The following is a 16058-nucleotide window of genomic DNA, read 5'->3' on the forward strand; positions in this document are numbered from 1 at the left end:
CTCAAAAGTAGACACAACTCCAAGCCCCACCCACTCGCTTCTGATTGGTCAATGATTCAAAACAAAACTATTTACAAATTCTGCCGGTAGATTACAGATGATACTGGGTGGGTGATTCACAAATCAAATTCGAATAGCTTTCTTATTGAATTTAACGACTTCTTATTATCATTATCTTCAAGATCCTCTTATACAGATTGTTAATAGCTGAGAATTCTCCTTCAATGAAAGAGAGCGAATTTTTATCATCCCATTCGAAATTTAGTATGAATGATACTTTGAAATATTCATGTAACATTAAAAATTATACTTTCAAATAACGATAATAGAGTAATTTTACTAAAATCTGCAGAGATATATTGAAGAAACGACTAGTTCAGTTGATTAAGGCATTATCTAGTCAATATGATTTGATCAGAAATTAAAGTATTGTATACCTACAGCATTTTCAGTGGTAAAGTGATGGAGTACACTAACTTTCGAGTTTGAAAAAAGTTTTAACCAGTCAAGCTAGGCAAATTCTAGCTGTAGTCCTGTAGTGAGGTCCAGCTAGCATTATGATGAAAATATATGATTAAAATAAGTGTTACTATCGTTGCTCTATCGTTACTAACGTCCGCAACGACATCAACAACAAAGCAGCTAGCGCTATCTTTTTCTAGCTCCGCAACGATGCCAGATCATTTTCTAACAATGAAATATAATTAATTAACAAACTATCTTATCTCAATTGGAAAATTTATCATTAAATCATTGGAAAATAAATTTTCTTGACGAATAAAATACAATTGATCATTTTTATAAGAATATGAACAGTTAAACCACATCTGATATAGTTCTCAAAGTTCTCATCTAAAAAGTTCTCAAACTTTTTACTTCAAGCCCCCCCCTGCATAATTCAGCTGTAAGCCGGACCCCCTACCTGTATAAGCATAGACTACTATACATGTTGTACATATACGTATAAGTACGTATATACCTACATATTTTACACTCAATATCTATTTAGTTGAGTTTTGCAAATTCTATACATAACCCAATGTTGCAGTAGTTTCAAACATAATAAAACAACATATTCTATACAAACAATAAATTATAATTTATTCAGGTAGTACAGCTACTATAGTACATCGTTGTTATTTTTGTTTTTCATAGAAATTTACAATACCGGTACAAAGAGCGTCAGTGTGAAGGATGAGCTTGTTTTTTCACACAAAATTTGTTGAAACGAGGTGTCAGCTCCGATAATGCTACTTCAAATTCCTGGGTCACATCCAGTCTTGGTCTATATTCACTTTTCATGGCAGCTAGAGCAGAAAACCCAGTTTCACACGGATGAATTTCAGCAAATGGAGTCTATATCTTCAATGCCTTTTCACTGAAAATAGGGGGTTCTTTTTGCACACCAATCTAGAAGGATGTAAGAGAATATTCTTGAAACTTCATTTTAAGCGCAAAGTCACCTTGGAGATCAATGAGGTTTTCTTTTTCTACATGTTGAGGGGCACTTTATGATTGAAAATTTGAATTTGAAATACGTTGATATGAATATTTTATGAGTAAAAATTACTCACATGTAATTTAAAAAATAGAAAGATAGCTTATTGTAATTATTTTAGAAGAAATTTAAACATTTTCCAACCAAGCTTTGCGTCCCCACCCCCGAGCATCATTCACGCGCCCCCACTGATCTACGGTACAAATACAATTGATCATTTTCAACAAGAATATGAACTGTCAAATCACATCAGATATCCTCTACAGAAGGTAGAGAATCAGCAACACTGTTCTTATATCTTTCTCCGCTGCCATTATAACGTGGACCTCACTATAGTTTGAAGAAACAACTAGTTTGGTTGATTCTCAAGTCATTCTGATTTGATTTTATTTTTTCATATATATTTTTGGACAAATATTAGACTTGAACTTTCAGCAATGAGAACCTAACCTATTTCTTGGACATGTTATTCAGTATCAACATTTGGGAATAGAATAGTTTTGGCTGATGCCTGTTATTCTTTCCCAATCATATTTATATGATTTGTAATTGACCGAGCGAAGTGAGGTCTAAGATTCGAGTCGACGGTTTGACATTTCTCTTAATGATTAAATGTTTATATGTTTTGATGTTGCGCATTTACGGCGAAACGCGGTAATAGATTTTCATGAAATTTGACAGGTATGTTCCTTTTTAAATTGCGCAGACGTATATACAAGGTTTTTAGAAATTTTGCATTTCAAGGATAATATAAAAGGAAAAAGGAGCCTCCTTATACGCAATATTAGAGTAAAAATCAGACTTATAGAATTATTCACATAAATCAGCTGTCTAGTGGACTATAATACTACCCGTTCAAAAACATCGATAATCTTGAAAATTTATCTTTCCATCAACGTTAGTAAACAGTTGACTATAATACTACCCGTTCAGAAACATCGAACATCTTGAAAATTGTATCTTTCCATCAACGTTGTAGACAGTTGCAGCCAGACCTGATAACAGCGCTCACACTCACATTCCGGGACGTCACGTCACGGTACGATAGGACAGAAAGCTCTATATTCATTTAAGATTCTAGACATTTTAGATTGATGAATTATTTATTAATTTTTGAGAAAACATAACAACAGATCAATGTAACTTACTGAGCGCGAGGTCTACTGTTCACAGAACTACTAGTTATATCCACAAATGAATGGTCAAAAATTTGACACCTACAGAACTTCCACTGATTGAGTGATAGAGAAAACTTTCAACTTTTAACAAAGTTTCAATCAGCTACGTTTTAACTAGACTACTTTTTTACTGAGTTTAGAACTGTCAGGTTTCAGATAGACAAGTTTAAACTAAGTTTTAACCATTCAAGTATCAGCTAGACAAGTTTCAACTAAGCCAAGAATATTATTTTCATAGCATGTCTCTCGAAAGCCACCTCTATTCATAGACTCAACTACAATGTTGTAAACGCGGATCATGTTGTGAATTGAAATGTCCTTTTCTCTATTCCCCCCTCGTTGGCACTGTTTTATGCGGCTGACGTGATCGCGCTAGAAATTCACTCGGCGTACAAAAGATGACAGTTTGATGAACTGACTTTTCTCGCCTCACAAATGGAGAGGCCATAGTCACTCTATAATCTACAGATATAAGTTGTAGTATGTAGTAACTTGAATAATACCAAATACTTGAAAATAAAAATACTTTTCCTACAGTTACGTTGAAAAGTGGCCATTGCTGCACTGATTACAGAACGCAAAGAATCACTTTTCCGCTCTAGTGCGGGAAAAATTTTTCTGCACTCCAGATTTGCAACATGGCAACGCAAAATACTTAGTAGGTTATATGGAGCAACAGTGCAGCAAAATCAAATGAGTTGGTAACAGTGACTGCTGTGGCTGCTATAGTGAGCAGACGTGCAACCAGCACAACGCGCTAATTATTACTATTATATATTATAACGAGGACAGCACAGCACAGTGCCACCACAGCACACACCACACAGCTGCCCCCCGCCATTCAAACACTACTAAGTTATTTGAGGATTTCAGGCAATTTTACCCATAATTACCCACTTTTCATATTCAATGGTAACTGTAGGAAAAACTTAATGTGAAATAAGTGCGCAAAGTTCCTCTGCTAAACGTAACTTTCGGTGCAGCAAACTGTCACTTTGCGCACTAGTTGCACAAATAACTATTGTCCACTCACATTTAAATTTATCCACTTTTTGACGAAGTCTGTCTGGCGACTGCCGGTCATGGACGGAATATACTATATACTGAGTTATGTATACTTGTTAAGTAAATTAAGTACTTCACCTATGTAAGTAGTTAAGGCCTATAAATGTATGCTATTGATACTATAATGAATAAAAGAACTGCCTTATACACGTACGGGATAGGAAAATTATGTTAGACGGATCATCACGTCTAAACTACTGGACTGATTAACTTGTAATTTTGCATAATATAAATTTTTTTAAATTCACCTAGGGTGGCTATAGGCCTATTTTTAATTCTTCAAGTTTCCCTAATTAGTCCCTTGCGGAGCACGGGTTACCTGCTAGTCCATAATAACGAGAGGAAAAAATATGTGAAAGTCACTGGGATTAAAATCGATTCCAACCAAATATTTCAATAAAAAAGTTGACAGAATATCAGCGGGCGGCATTCTGAGCGAGTTCTCCAGCTGAGGGGCTCACTAGTGAATATTTATTTATATATTACATTATCTAATTAGTTGATAAATATAATGTGCGCGAGAGAAACTTACTTATTTGAAAAAAAAATCCCGCACGGTGAATTGGTCGTGTAGAGGGTCAGGAGGGGGCGCATCTAGAGGAGGAACTTCCCAAATTTATCCTCCCTCAAGTAAGTAGCCATCATGCTCCGGTCTAGAGAGCAGCGGGCCTTCGCAGTTGAGAGCTTCTTTTCTAATGGTCGATCACTTGTTCTTGCTATGCAACGTGCCTTCCGCGCTCGATTTGAAATTCCTCCTTACAGACTCGTTCCTGGCCGTAATTCGATTCTGTCGTGGGTTAAATCATTTCGGAAGTGTGGAAGTGGCGCTTAACCCAGAAATGAACTTCAACCAACCATCAGAAATCCAGAAAATATCGAAAGAATGAGGCAGTCAGTTGTGCGTTCTCCCCGGCGTTTGGCTCGCAAACACGCTGCTGCTATGGCAATTTATGACTCCACTGTTCGACGAATTTTCCATGAAGACAATCAATTTCATCCATATGAATCTGCTGTTGTTCAATAATTAACTGAACGCGATTTTGTTGCCCGTCAAAATTCTGATTGACAACCTGCCTGAAGACGTCATTTTTTTTTCAGTGACGAGGCTCATTTCTACATGCGTTTCCTCAATGCGATTTTTTATGGGGTTATTTGAAATCCCTGGTCCATGTCGATCGACTACGGACCTCAAGAACAACATTCGCGACGCTTTTGCTAACATACCGATTGATACCTACTGCAACGAGTGGATACAAACCTTAAAAATCGACTTCATCAGTGTATGCGCAATGGGGGTCGCCATTAATCTGATGTAATTTCCAAGACTGCATGGAAAAAAATTAAGATATTGTGTTTTCATTTAAAAAAAGATTGAAACAATAACTAAAGTACTTTTCTTTCTATTGACCTTTCAAATAAGTAAGTTTCTCTGCTGGCACATCTTGTATATCATGTATACTGGTAAATATTATTAATAGTAAGTAAATGTTTGTATGTAGGACTGCCAAGCGAGGATAGAGCAGTGCGAAGCGCGGCAAGCTGAGATGCGAGAGCGTGCAAATCGACCGCGACTGAGGCCGCGACCTGTATGCGGCACCAACGGGCAGACGTACGCCTCGCGCTGTCATCTGGTGAGGGCTGCCTGCCAGGGGGGCCTCCTCAAGGGGGGCGCAGTCCCCTCCACCCCTCGGCGGCAGCTCAAAGTAAAGCATCGTGGACGGTGCAGAGGTCAGTGATATCATTGAAAAAAATATAATTTATATCTTAACTTATCATCCTTTGTTGGTGATATCAAATAAAATTCTATTAGATAGATTCTATTTTCTATGGTGATATGAATTTGAGGAGGATTTAAATTTTCATTCAATTATGTCTCAAACATGTATTAGAAACTATTGGGGTACGAACGGAACGGTCAGGTCGATGTCGATGTTTAGCTTTGAGTGTAGGTGGCGCTCACGGTCGATGCTCATGAAAAGATGTGTACAGTCTTATGCGCCAAGAACACGCGCATCTATCAATTATGTTCAACTTATTCTATTTACTTTTTGCATAAATAGTAAGATACAGAGAAAATTAGCATAGAATCAGGTGATGGAAAGAAAAATGCGCATTTTTGTGGCGCATAAGGCTAGGCACACACCAGTTAGTCAAGAAAAGACAAAAACGCTTAGTCACAATACTTCACATAGTTGCTTATGAAGACATGTCTAATTACATGACTAATCGGTGTGAGTTGCGTCATAAGCAACTATGTGAAGTATTGTGACTAATCGTGACTGTCTTGTCTTGACTAACTGGTGTGTGCCCACCCTAAGCCTCTACGCATAGAACATTGTAATGAGTGTGAACAAAAGTATGTGGTTGAAGTTTTGGTCGATATTCAGCACTATTTCCCGGTTGCACAAGGAACGGTTAAATTTTAATCATGATTAAATCTCAATCTCACGAGATCCAATCAGAGAAGGTTTTTTTTTGAAAAGAAGGCTTCTCGATTGGTTCTCGAAGTATTTAATCCTGGTGCATTTAATTCAACACACTTTTGTGCAACTGGGTCAAAGATTCCCAAATGTTTTTATCATTACCAGCTGATTAGTGACATCAATCGAAACCGAAATCTACACTGCAACCCATTCATTGTTCATTTTGTTCGCACCTTTTTTACTTCCCATGCCCTATTACCATAGGTATACCATAGATACACACTTCAAGATTGCTGCTAAAATGGCAAAAATGTTGTCAAAAACAGGGTTTTTCGCGATTTTCTCGCCTCACAAATGGAGAGCCATAGTCACTCTATAATCTACAGATATAGTTGTAGTATGTAGTAACTTGAATAATACCAAATACTTGAAAATAAAAATACTTTGTCCACTCACATTTAAATTTATCCACTTTTTGACGAAGTCTGTCTGGCAACTGTCGTTCATGGACGTATACTGAGTTATGTATACTTGTTAAGTAAATTTAGTTAAGTACTTCACCTATGTAAGTAGTTAAGGCCTATAAATGTATGCTATTGATACTAAAATAAATAAAAAAACTGGCTTATACACGTACTGGATAGGGAAATTATGTTAGACGGATCATCACGTCTAAACTACTGGACTGATCAACTTGTAATTTTGCATAATATAGAATTCTTAAAATTCACCGAGGGTGGTTATAGGCCTATTTTTAATTCTTCAAGTTTCCCTAATTAGTCCCTTGCGTAGCACGGGTTACCTGCTAGTCCATAATAACGAGAGGAAAAAATATGTGAAAGTCACTGGGATTAAGTCGATTCCAACCGGATATTTCAATAAAAAAGTTGACAGAATATCAGCGGGCGGCATTCTGAGCGAGTTCTTCAGCTGAGGGGCTCACTAGTGAATATTTATTTATATATTACATTATCAAATTAGTTGATAAATATAATGTGCGCCAGAGAAACTTACTTATTTGAAAAAAATCCCGCACGGTGAATTGGTCGCGTAGAGGGTCAGGAGGGGGCGCATCTAGAGGAGGAACTTCCCAAATTCCTTCCTCAAGTAAGTAGCCATCATGCTCCGGTCTAGAGAGCAGCGGGCCTTCGCAGTTGAGAGCTTCTTTTCTAATGGTCGATCACTTGTTCTTGCTATGCAACGTGCCTTCCGCGCTCGATTTGAAATTCCTCCTTGCAGACTAGTTCCTGGCCGTAATTCGATTCTGTCGTGGGTTAAATCATTTCGGAAGTGTGGAAGTGGCGCTAAACCCAGAAATGAACTTCAACAAACCATTAGATATCCAGAAAATATCGAAAGAATGAGACAGTCAGTTGTGCGTTCTCCCCGGCGTTTGGCTCGCAAACACGCAGCTGCTATGGCAATTTATGACTCCACTGTTCGACGAATATTCCATGAAGACAATCAATTTCATCCATATGAATTTGCTGTTGTTCAAGAATTGACTGAACGCGATTTTGTTGCCCGTCAAAATGCATGTGATATGCTGATTGACAACCTGCCTGAAGACGTTGTCATTTTTTTCAGTGACGAGGCTCATTTCAACATGCGTTTCCTCAATGCGTTTTTTTATGGGGTTATCACCCCATGGGGTTATTACCCCAAATCACTAGGGTGAAATCCCTGGTTTATGTCGATCGACTACGGACCATAGCACACCTCAAGAACAACATTCGCGACGCTTTTGCCAACATACCGATTGATACCTACTGCAACGAGTAGATACAAACCTTAAAAATCGACTTCATCAGTGTATGCGCAATGGGGGTCGCCATTGATCTGATGTAATTTCCAAGACCGCATGGAAACAAAAATTAAATATAAATACTAGGCTAGCCTAATATAGACAAAAACGTTTCGTCAAAAATCAATGTTAAATTCTTGAAAAGAATACAGCGACAATTTGACCAGATATCCTTTAGATTCTTTGCAACATTCTTGGATCTTCTAATATTGGAGACTGCTTGGTAACTTTGCAAAACAACTTCTTACCTATTTATATGGTATTTTTCGTAAAAAGATCTAATCTGTGCCTCTCTATTATATACGACCAAGCCTTGTATTATAACCGTGAGTGTTTTTCTCAAGATTGTGTCACCAAATTTTTGAAAAAGACTATAACATCATATATGTATTGTCCATAATGTGAAAATTAATAATGCAATAATGCTTTCCTAGTAATGCTAATAGTGTGTAGCGAATGTAATTTTGGATGAATCAATTGATGAAATACTTATTGATATGACTTACCAATCATGCTTCTGATAATTTTGCTTTCTTTCCACATGCTGTAACGAAAAATTGAGTAATTTTTGTCGTTGGCAAACTCTCGCAACTGCTTCTGGCCCTGGAACATAAATAAAACATAGGTGAGAATACATAGTTTCAATTTTATGAAAAGCTATAGATGGATATCTTTCTTGATCCATGAAACGTCTATAAATGCATAAGATTACAAAATACATAAGACCACGTCAAAAGATTTGAATGCAACAGAAACCCATTAAATGTATTATATAAATATTTTTATATTTTTGTCATAGTCATTCAATTTTAGCTGTTTTCCAAGCATGAAATCAATTCGGTAGACAGCTGTTTGCAGAGCAAATAAACATATGATTCTCATTACAGCATACTGTACTGTAGTGAAACCATATGTTTTCTTTAAGGTGCGTACAGACTTTCGCTCTGCTCCAAGACCGATCGTCACTCCAGCAGAGCGATTGTTGATCGACCGGGGAGCAACAGTGGTTCGACCGGGGAACGCGAGAAGAGCGTGTAGAACAGAGGTCGCGTTTGGCAAGCTCCTAGGTCGAACGTCGAATGAACCAATAGTTGAGCATGCGTGTTCAACGTTTTTGTTTGTAATGTTTGTTAATATAGCTACGATCTCTGTGTTAGCAATAAATTATCAAAATTAATAATTAATTATTAATTGAATATATAAAGTTATAGAAACATTTATTATAATAGGTACCGACATATTAGCATTTAGAAGAAAGAAGCTGAACTCCCAACCAAGCCTTTCACCTTTTGAAACACTGGCAAGAATTAAATTTTATAATAAAATATTAAATAATGCAATAATTATAATATTTATTATCAATTCATTATATAAACATAATTAATAACCTAAAGGTGCGTACAGACTTTCGCTCTGCTCCGCAACCGAACGTCACTCCAGCAGAGCGATTGATGATCGACCGGGGAGCAACAGTGGTTCGACCGGGGAATGCGAGAAGATCTAACATCTTCCGTAACGTTCATGATGGGTGCGCGGGCGGAGCGACTGTGGTACGATGGAGGAACGAGGGCGGTACGAAGGCGGAGCGTGCTCGGTGCGGGTTGGAAGTGCGTATATGTGTACGCAGCTTTACAGTCGAGTATGTTTCCTAGTTCCGAAATAGGAACAGCAAAACTGCTACAAAAAAAACACCTTCAGCGCTCGAGGGTGAAGTTTTGTCAACTTCCAAAAAATTCCTTATTCGGAATTAGGTCATGTTTATAGAATGCATGTAGTAACTTCAGCACAAGCAGTAATGTTTTCTATTTCTCAATTATTCTTCTTTAGATTATTGACAGAAAATAGTGTACGTTACTTGTACGTGAATGTCTTTTGCAGAGCTCGAATAAAATTCTTGTCTCGGCTAACGCCTCGACTAGAACATCATTCTCGCCTGCAAAAGGCCCCTTCCCGTCTCTTTACATAAGAAGACTATTTTAGTACAAAACAACATTATTATATATATCATAATATTTACATATACTATACTAATATCGGGGGACCGAGCTTCGCTCGGAGTAAAAAAGCATGAAAAAGTTATTACGAAAGAAGAAATTATAATATATAATTTATAGTTCATACAAAAATGTTCTATCTAATCACAGTGAATTCAGATCATTTCCAAGAGGAATGCAAAAAATTTTCTCACAAGGCCTGGTTGCACAAAAGCCGGTTAAATTTTAATCCTGATTGATTTCAAATCAGAGAAGACCATTTCAAAAAGATCGCTTCTCTGATTGGTTCTACTAGAATTAATCATTAGTAAAATTTAACCGGGTTTTGTGCAACCGGAACTAAGTACCTGCTTGAATGATTACAAAAGTTCAACAGCTGAGTCATAATTTTATCTCAGTCCAGAAACATGCACTCGCTCACTCACTTCAATCATCAACAGACGACGAAATTATCATCTGTTTTTCCAATTATTATCCTTTTCATGTCCTTCAGCGAGTTTTCCCAGGGATGGGACCTAGGGCAATCGAATTTTTATATCATAAACCTACTAATTTCCAAATTTGTGAAAATCGTCAGAGCCGTTTCGAGATCCGTTGGACATACATAACCAGATAACCATATACAGAAATTGCTCGCTTAATATGATAGGATTTTATGTATACTATATTATTATATAGCCACTTTTTGTTGAGCTTGGCATTCTTAAGGTGATGAATCTGTATATATTTAGTAGCCTTGTTATAAATCAAAATAAAAATCAAGTGTAGGGAAACGCTCCAATGTAGATCGAACGTTAATGGCATCAATACTCGACATAGGCATGACATCAACATCCTTTTCTCCGTCTGGTGAGGCTAAGGTCCAGTCATCCGATCATGGGTAGACGTTTATTTAATAAATTGACCCTCAAATTTAGAGACATGTGAAACATAGAATTCAAAAAAAACTACATACGTGGCTCTGCTTAAACCTTTTATGATGAGAGCATAGACCTTGCAGGTCTATGCTCTCATCATAAAAAGGGTTTAAGCAGAGCCACGTATGTAGTTTTTTTGAATTCTATGTTTCACATGTCTCTAATTTGAGGGTCAAATTATTAAATAAACGTCTACCCATGATCGGATGACTGGACCTTAGCCTCACCAGACGGAGAAAAGGAATGTTGATGTCATGCCTATGTCGAGTATTGATGCCATTAACGTTCGATCTACATTGGAGCGTTTCCCTACACTTGATTTTTATTTTGATTTATAACAAGGCTACTAAATATATACAGATTCATCACCTTAAGAATGCCAAGCTCAACAAAAAGTGGCTATATAATAATATAGTATACATAAAATCCTATCATATTAAGCGAGCAATTTCTGTATATGGTTATCTGGTTATGTATGTCCAACGGATCTCGAAACGGCTCTGACGATTTTCACAAAATTTGGAAATTAGTAGGTTTATGATATAAAAATTCGATTGCCCTAGGTCCCATCCTGGGAAAACTCGCTGAAGGACATGAAAAGGATAATAATTGGAAAAACAGATGATAATTTCGTCGTCTGTTGATGATTGAAGTGAGTGAGCGAGTGCATGTTTCTGGGACTGAGATAAAATTATGACTCAGCTGTTGAACTTTTGTAATCATTCAATCAGGTACTTAGTTCCGGTTGCACAAAAACCGGTTAAATTTTACTAATGATTAATTCTAGTAGAACCAATCAGAGAAGCGATCTTTTTGAAATGGTCTTCTCTGATTTGAAATCAATCAGGATTAAAATTTAACCGGCTTTTGTGCAACCAGGCCTTTGTGAGAAAATTTTTTGCATTCCTCTTGGAAATGATCTGAATTCACTGTGATTAGATAGAACATTTTGTATGAACTATAAATTATATATTATAATTTCTTCTTTCGTAATAATTTTCATGCTTTTTTACTCCGAGCGAGCTCGGTCCCCCGATATTAGTATAGTATATGTAAAATATTATGATATATATAATAATGATGATGGGAGTGATTTTTACTTACAATGAGTGACTTGGTATAGCGATGACCATAGCATTTGATCCAAGAGGCATTGCATCAAATGGAGAATATTTTGTCAACAGCTCCATCACCTGAAAGAAAATTTAATATTTTCACAATAAAGTCTAATAAAAAGTTGAGTGAGTTTACAGTTACTTGAGTTATTGTTACCATACAAGTGTCATAGTGAGATTTAATTATCAGCATTAGCGTTATTCATAAGGAATGCTGATAATTTAAAGTGAATCTCACTAGAGATATTACAAAAATATTAAGCTGTTCAATCAATAAATTTTACAAAATATGAAATGAGAAATTGAAGATGAAAATGTAATTTGAAATACGTTAATATAAAATTGTGTAGCATCTACATAAATCAGCGGAGTTTCAACAAATACCAGTCCTCGAAAAAGGATATTCAAGATTATCCTGCCCATTAACATTATTCTTAATATTAAGGGTTTGTGGACACTAAGAGCGTTCAGGCGTTTCCAGCGGTCTTAATACGATATAGATATATATTTAATCTATAAATATTAGATATATAATAATATAATTATATATATATATATATGTTAATCTAAATCTATATAGATATCTATCTGACCGCTGACCGCTGTCTGTGTGCACACAGTTATACACAGTTATAAGAAATTGACTCATGAATCTCTAATAATTAAAAAAGCATAATATTTTATAATATTACCTCAGATAATGTAATCTTCTTATTCCTCCTATGCTTTATAACCAGGGCCTGAGGTCTGTTCGTAGGTGGATCTTCTCCAGCCAAGTTCTGCAACATGCATTCATAATACACTAAAAGCATAAGCTTACTGCGACAAAATCAATAGGAGAAAACGAAATCGACATCACTGTGAACTGGTGAAATAATTGAAGAAAAGCTTACAATCACAGACTAAATGGAGAAAACAAAATCGGCATTAATGTAATCCTGGAAAGTAAATGAAGATGAAGTAACAGTAACAATCTTTAGACTCTATAAAAACTATTAATTAATTATAGAGCCTAAACAAACTAGATCAAGGAAATGAAACGGCATTAATGTGAACCATAGAAACAGATTTTAGATAAGCTTACAGTCTTCGACTAATGAGTAAAACGAAATCAACATAATGTGACTTCTGGAAAGTACATTGAAGATGTGCTAACTCTGGCCATCTATAGTTCTCTAGATTCATAGTTACACTATAATGGTCATGGTTAACTAACAGTAATAAACTAGTTGAAGAATACGAACCAGAATTAATGTGAACCAAGGAATTGGCTTATCCGCATCCACATGTGGCCAATGAAGGCCAATGTCGACCAGCGCCAGTGTGTGGATGGGTGGTTGCCAACGCTGGCCTCATGGGCACTAGTCACAGGGCCAGCGACTGGGCCAACATGTGGATGCCGCAAAGATATGTTTCCCTGGTTCACATAAATTCTGGTTTCGTTTTCTTAATCTAGTATGTTACTGTTGAAGAAATTAGCTTACAGTCGCAGACTAGATTGGAAAATACGAAATCAGGATGAATGTAAACCAGGGGATCAGTTCAAAGTAGCTAACTAGTTAAGAAAAACGAGGGCCAGCGACTGGGCCAACATGTGGATGCCGCAATAGATATGTTTCCCTGGTTCACATCAATTCTGGTTTCGTTCTCTTTAATGTAGTATGTTACTGTTGAAGAATTTAGCTTACAGTTGCAGACTAGATTGGAGAATACGAAATCAGCATGAATGTGACCAGGGGATCAGTTCAAAGTAGCTAACTAGTTAAGAAAAACGAGGGCCAGCGACTGGGCCAACATGTGGATGCCGCAATAGATAATTCCCTGGTTCACATCATTGGTTTCGTTTTCTTTAATCTAGTATGTTACTGTTAAAGTATTCAACTTACAGTCGCAGACTAGATTGGAGGAAACAAAATCAGCATTAATGTGAACCAGGAATTAGTTTAAAGTAACAAACTAGTTTAGAAAACGAAATCTGAATCAATGCGAACTGATGCAGTAATACCTTTCTCAGTATATTTCGGGAAAGTTTCCATTACTACAAATCCCAGCAAAAGTTACGCCACTGTTATAGATTCGCTATTGGTAGTGAAACTTGGACCATGACAAGGCAAGATGAGGGTCTGCTCAGGAGATTTGAGAGAAAAATCCTGAGAAGGATATTTGGAGCCATTACGGAAGGAGATGCTTATCGACAGCGACATAATGCTGAGCTGTATGATCTGTATGGAAACAAGGATATAGTTACGGCTATCAAGCTAGGAAGATTGCGATGGGCCGGACATGTGATCCGGGCAGATGACACTCACCTATTAAGCAAATCCTACAGGCAACCAGAAGGGAAACGTCGACCGGGAGGCCGCGCCTGAGGTGGTTGATGTGGTGGATCGGGATGCTGGAGCGGCCGGACTGAGAGGATGGAGACGATTGGCACGGAATAGAGATGATTGGAGGCTTAGGCTGGGGAGGCCAGGACCCTTGAAGGTTGTCGTGCCAGTGATGATGATAGATTCGCTATGAACTGTTAGCATTGATTGAAAAAGAATGATTTCGATTGACTTACAATATGATTGATGGAAGCTCTGATAACATTGACTTTACACCTCCCTCAGAGACGCCACTGATAGTTCGGTGCTGCTTAGTGGCCGCTTTATACCCTCTCTGAAATTATGATAACAATACAATTATTAATATTATATTCTAAAGTTATCCGCATCAAACTATTGATCATGAGTAAAGTAGTAAATGTGGAAATTCTATACTGAACAAGATATTTTATTTCTTGAGCCTATAGTTCCCACATATTTCTTACATATTGTGTATAAGATTATAAGATAGAAACGTATAAGATTAGAAGATCTTGCTTTGCTTTGAGTACAACTACAAACCCTTATAAAACACACTTAGAATTCAAAATATACTTAAAAACCACCAGCACCAACGTACTCCCAAAAAATCATCCCGATTATCAAGTAGTTTTCAAATCTATATGAAGCATACATTCTTTTTTTTACTAAGTGATAGTAGTTATTTAACGTTGTTTATTTGTAATTCACTTGAAAATAAGAAACTTTATATATTAATCCATCCAATTTAAAATTGTTTGTTTTATTCTAATTTATATTTTAGATTGTGATTTGGTGTAGAAATTTGAATGACATAACCTATAATATTGGACAATTTATAACTAAATAGGAAATTGAAGAAGTTTTAGGCATAGCCTGTTTTTTCTTTTTCGATTCTTGTATTTTTTTGCTAACCTTATAAATAAATAATGAATAAACATTACTTCAAGTTGGAATTTATTGTGAAAAATGGAAATAACGTTAAAATTGGTACTTCTCAATGTTTATCTGTCAACTATGGGAATTGTAGATCAATTCTGTGGCTTGGTGCAAGAACTACCTATGTCAACATATCAACTTTCTCACAAATCAGCTTGAAAGTTCACTTGTATTTTCGAACTACGGCATTTTGATACGGAAATGCGAGTGCTAGAAGTGCAGAAGTCGACATTGATAGTTCTGGCACGGAGCTCAAATGACAATCTAAAAATATGTCTTCATTGGTAATTTTCACTCTCTGAGAGGGATTAGTAATACTAAAACTAACTTACTAAATCATGACATTGTTGTATAAATTTTATAACTTTTTATTGCTTTGAGATAGGACATTGGCACTTCAAGATTAAAAAAATGCCAGCTGATCATTTCACCAATCATGTATTAGATTCTAGGCCTACACTGCGACGTTGCAATATCGTAGGCCGGGGCGTTGTTGACCGAACGAAGTGAGGTCTAAGATTCAAGTCGACGGATTGGCATTTCTCTTATGTTTATATATTTATATGTTGTGCATTACGGCGAAACGCGGTAATAGATTTTCATGAATTTGACAGGTATGTTTCTTTTTAAATTCGACGTATATACAAGGTTTTTGGAAATTTTGCATTTCAAGTATAATATAAAAGGAAAAAGCCTCCTTCATACGCCAATATTAGAGTAAAAATTAGACTATAGAATTATTCATCATAAATCAGCTGACAAGTGATTACACAGATGTGT

At 36.5% G+C, this 16058-nt stretch overlaps 1 protein-coding gene across 1 annotated transcript; it reads right to left on the reverse strand.

The window, feature by feature from the left end:
• Positions 1-8477: 8477 nt before the first annotated feature.
• LOC120356404 (pre-piRNA 3'-exonuclease trimmer-like) lies at positions 8478-14601 on the reverse strand (the record flags this gene model as incomplete). The annotated part of the gene is given in 4 exon segments (XM_039445345.1): positions 8478-8571; positions 11984-12072; positions 12687-12773; positions 14558-14601. Coding segments are annotated over 4 exon segments (314 nt in total), but the record flags the coding sequence as incomplete, so codon positions are not given.
• Positions 14602-16058: the final 1457 nt, after the last annotated feature.

The sequence above is a fragment of the Nilaparvata lugens genome, unplaced genomic scaffold (genome assembly GCF_014356525.2).
Source record: "Nilaparvata lugens isolate BPH unplaced genomic scaffold, ASM1435652v1 scaffold6679, whole genome shotgun sequence".
In the NCBI taxonomy this organism is placed as follows: Eukaryota; Metazoa; Arthropoda; class Insecta; order Hemiptera; family Delphacidae; genus Nilaparvata; species Nilaparvata lugens.